The 3359-nt window shown below is 33.2% G+C and overlaps 1 protein-coding gene across 1 annotated transcript; it reads right to left on the bottom strand.

Moving 5' to 3' along the window:
• Positions 1 to 758: 758 nt before the first annotated feature.
• Positions 759 to 2681, bottom strand: LOC148299025 (uncharacterized). The gene is made up of 2 exons (XM_088276439.1): positions 2591 to 2681; positions 759 to 1641 (listed from the first exon to the last, which is right to left on the bottom strand). Exons 1-2 carry the CDS (start codon positions 2642 to 2644, stop codon positions 1285 to 1287), a joined length of 411 nt encoding a protein of 136 aa, XP_088132565.1. The 5' UTR covers positions 2645 to 2681; the 3' UTR covers positions 759 to 1284.
• Positions 2682 to 3359: the final 678 nt, after the last annotated feature.

Here is a 3359-nt window from a genome sequence, read left to right as displayed (position 1 = left end):
TGGTAGTATTTCTTAAAATCTATTATGAAACGTGTTTGGATGCATTCCGTATTATTTTCAAACACTGTTTGCTATTTGAAAATGATGCGGATTGCATCGAAACACGTGTCAACAGATTTTAGAAATAAGTGGTTTTTTAGCAAGTAAAACTAAAATTAAAAATGAGTTGATTAATACAAAATGAATGCCGAATCAATTAATGAAAAAAATATATTTTAGTTGCTTCTACGGGGAAGAACGCGAGAGCAATTAGTCACCACAAAATGTTTTCTTTAAAAGTTTTTAAAATTCTTATTGTGCCAAGTTTTTATCGGTGTTCTTCTACTCATATTTTAACTACATTTGCCAAAAATGTTATTTTACTGATCTTTCTTATATGAGGTATGCATGACGAGATTGTTTGTAATGACAGATTGGTTTGGCGTTCTATTATCTCTGCATACCCCTGCGAGCAAGCAGCATGATGGTTAGTTAGAAAGTTAAAACTTGAAACTTGAAACAGAACTTCAAAAAGTGTACTTGTGTTAATTTTTTATTTATTTAATAAAAAATAGCTTCTAAAATAAAAATAAAATAGTGTTATGTCACGAAATTTATTAATGAATAATAATATGTAATTTCACAACCTTCTTTGATGCACTTTTTTTTGGGTAGGCATGTGCATAGTTATTTATCAGCAATGTAATGTATGTGCATGTATTTTATTAAATAAACAGTCAAAAATGGAAAAATGATAACAGGGTGTTTGAATAATAAAACAAAAGTTGTGGATGCTCGTTGAAAATTTATTTGCTAATCAAATAAATATAAATTGCTAAACTAAACTAATACATTAAAAAGGAAAGGAATCAGCCAAATACCTCAATATAAAGAAACTTCATTCGTCGAAATAACTTGCACATACAAAATATCCGGTAACGGGACTTATGAAAAACTGAAAAAAATATTTCAGCGGTAGTCCTTGATTTTAGGATAAACATTGGCATTGTACTTTTTGAGGGAGAAGGTATTATATTACAAGTTATATCGACGTGGTAGGCATCAAGTATTGCTCTCGTTCGAGAAAATATCACAAAAATAGCTATATTGATCGTAGAGTTGGATGTGCTCACTCAATTTTTAAGTACAGAATCATGAATTGTAAGATTGGTCAAAATGGGTAGAGCTCTTTTCTGTTCAAAGAAATTCATAAGATCAAGAAAAAAGAAGGTTTAAAAATTTAAATGTCCTGAAATTTGTGATATTGACTCGAACGAGAATGATGAATGTTCGCAGTATAGGGAATTACAGCACGAATGTGTAGTCAGGTTCTATAGCAGCCAGGCACTTGAGAACGCTCCACAGTCTCCACACTGGGGTGACGCAGAACTTGGAATTACAGGTCTCTACATCGGCGGTAAATGTGGCTTCATCGATGGTAGAGGGAAGCATTTCTGCTACAGCTGTGGCGTTCACAGTTCCGGCAGTATTCACGAGGTTAAGAGCTTTGTAGACGCAGAAGGAGTACAATTGTGACGGAGTGTCTGTGACATTCAAAGTTCCCGCACGGATATTGGCGAGTGTTGGATCAGTGATTCCTGAGCTAGCCTCGCAGGCTCCACGCGCTGTTAAAATCTTCGCCCATTGTAAGATTGTTTGGCCCTAAAAACAAAAATGAAAAACAGTCTGTTATATTATTTTTGATTCCATTCAAACTTATTGTCTTTGTAGGCCGTTGGGGTGAGCGCTCTTCGTCCTCAGGTCGTTGGTCCTTCTATCATATACAACGTCACCTAGGCCATGTCTTCTTCTTCTTCTTTTTTATGGCTTTTCACCCTTCTTGGATAGGACATGTCTTCGAATCATGCTATTTTTATGTAGCATCTATGACCATAACTTTTTGGTATTTCTCTTGACGTCTTTCGAGGAAGACATCTAGAGGAAGACTAAAAAATTATATGTTTTTATTATACACAAGTCTATTGTTAAAACAAAAAGGAGTAAATACGTAATTTACTGAAATTATGGTTCGAGAAAAGTTTAAGAAAACTAAACTAACAGTACACAATGGAGTAAATCTTCCAATGGGGAAATAATGAAAAAATAAAGCTCAGAGAAGCATTGTCGATAAAATTCAGAAAGGTGTGTTGAGATGGTTTAGACGTGTTGATCGAATGAGTGTAGGAAGAACGGTAAAACAAATTTATTAGGCAAATGTAGTTAGGAAAAGGAGCTGAGAAAGATCGAGGAACACAAGGCATTCTCAATGTTGAGAAAGTCAGTATGACTTTTCACCTGTTCAACTGTTTTTCAACTCAGTATGATGAGAACATCTGTAGTGTCCGAAACTAGTCGTGTATAGATTAATAAACTCGAAAGTAGTATAAAACAAGTGTTTGGGTTTTTTTTTATTTGAATATACAATAAATCAATAAATAATGAAGGGGAGATAAGGAAATACACCCAATGAATCGTCGATATCTTTAGAATCGAGAATATACGAATCATTAAAAAGTAGTTCCATTCAACAGTATCTACGAAATGTAAATTGATATTAAAATAGTTTTAATTTTATTTTTGAATCTTAATGTTGATATGAAAAATGTCTTACCATCCCCAAAGCAAAAATGCTTGAAATCACCAACAAGATAATAGCGGACTTCATGTTGAATGGTTGATTAGACTACGTAGAAGTAACTGATGATATTTTTTGAAATTTTCAAGCTTTATATACGATTTCGTTTAATGACGTTCTTATTCAACTACGTGATGGTTTAAGCCGAATGATTTTTAAAAAAATCAACACATTTAATCAGCTTATAATAAAAAAATGATAATCAAAGTTCATTTTCAATACAAAATGCGTTTGCAAAATGTTTGCGTGTATGCTTTTTTTGTAGGACATTTTTTAAAATGTTGTTTTTACGGTTTTCAAAGGTTTATCAGCTTTATCAAATGTATCTACATAATTTACAATGAATTATAATTACCTACTCTTTTTATGAAGCAAATAACTAGCCATCACACTACTTTTTTGCAGAGCTGGGCAGATAAAAAAACGCCACACCAATATGTTTTGCAAACATCCTTTGCGTCTTCCAGATTCATGCGGGTAAGGGTAAAAATAAATACCCGGAATAAAGAACCCGGGACCTCCTATACAGTAGTCGAGTGTGCTGACCATCACACTACGGAAGCGGACACTTAGATTACTTAAGTAGAATTTTCAAAAATCAAAATTCGCATCCCAATTCCTCACTGTACGTTGGTCTGAAAAAATGTATAGGAAAAATAACAAAATGTTTTTTTTTTCACCTACGAACCTACGAGTTGTGACGATCTTGGCTTTAGAAAAAAAAACATAATTCCGTATCAAAATG

The sequence above is a fragment of the Brachycentrus maculatus genome, unplaced genomic scaffold, assembly GCF_059751285.1.
Source record: "Brachycentrus maculatus isolate JH-2025_06_01 unplaced genomic scaffold, ASM5975128v1 h1tg001409l, whole genome shotgun sequence".
Taxonomy (NCBI): domain Eukaryota; kingdom Metazoa; phylum Arthropoda; class Insecta; order Trichoptera; family Brachycentridae; genus Brachycentrus; species Brachycentrus maculatus.
The sequence above is the reverse complement of the archived record's forward strand: the minus strand, read 5'-3'. Positions and strand labels throughout refer to the sequence as shown.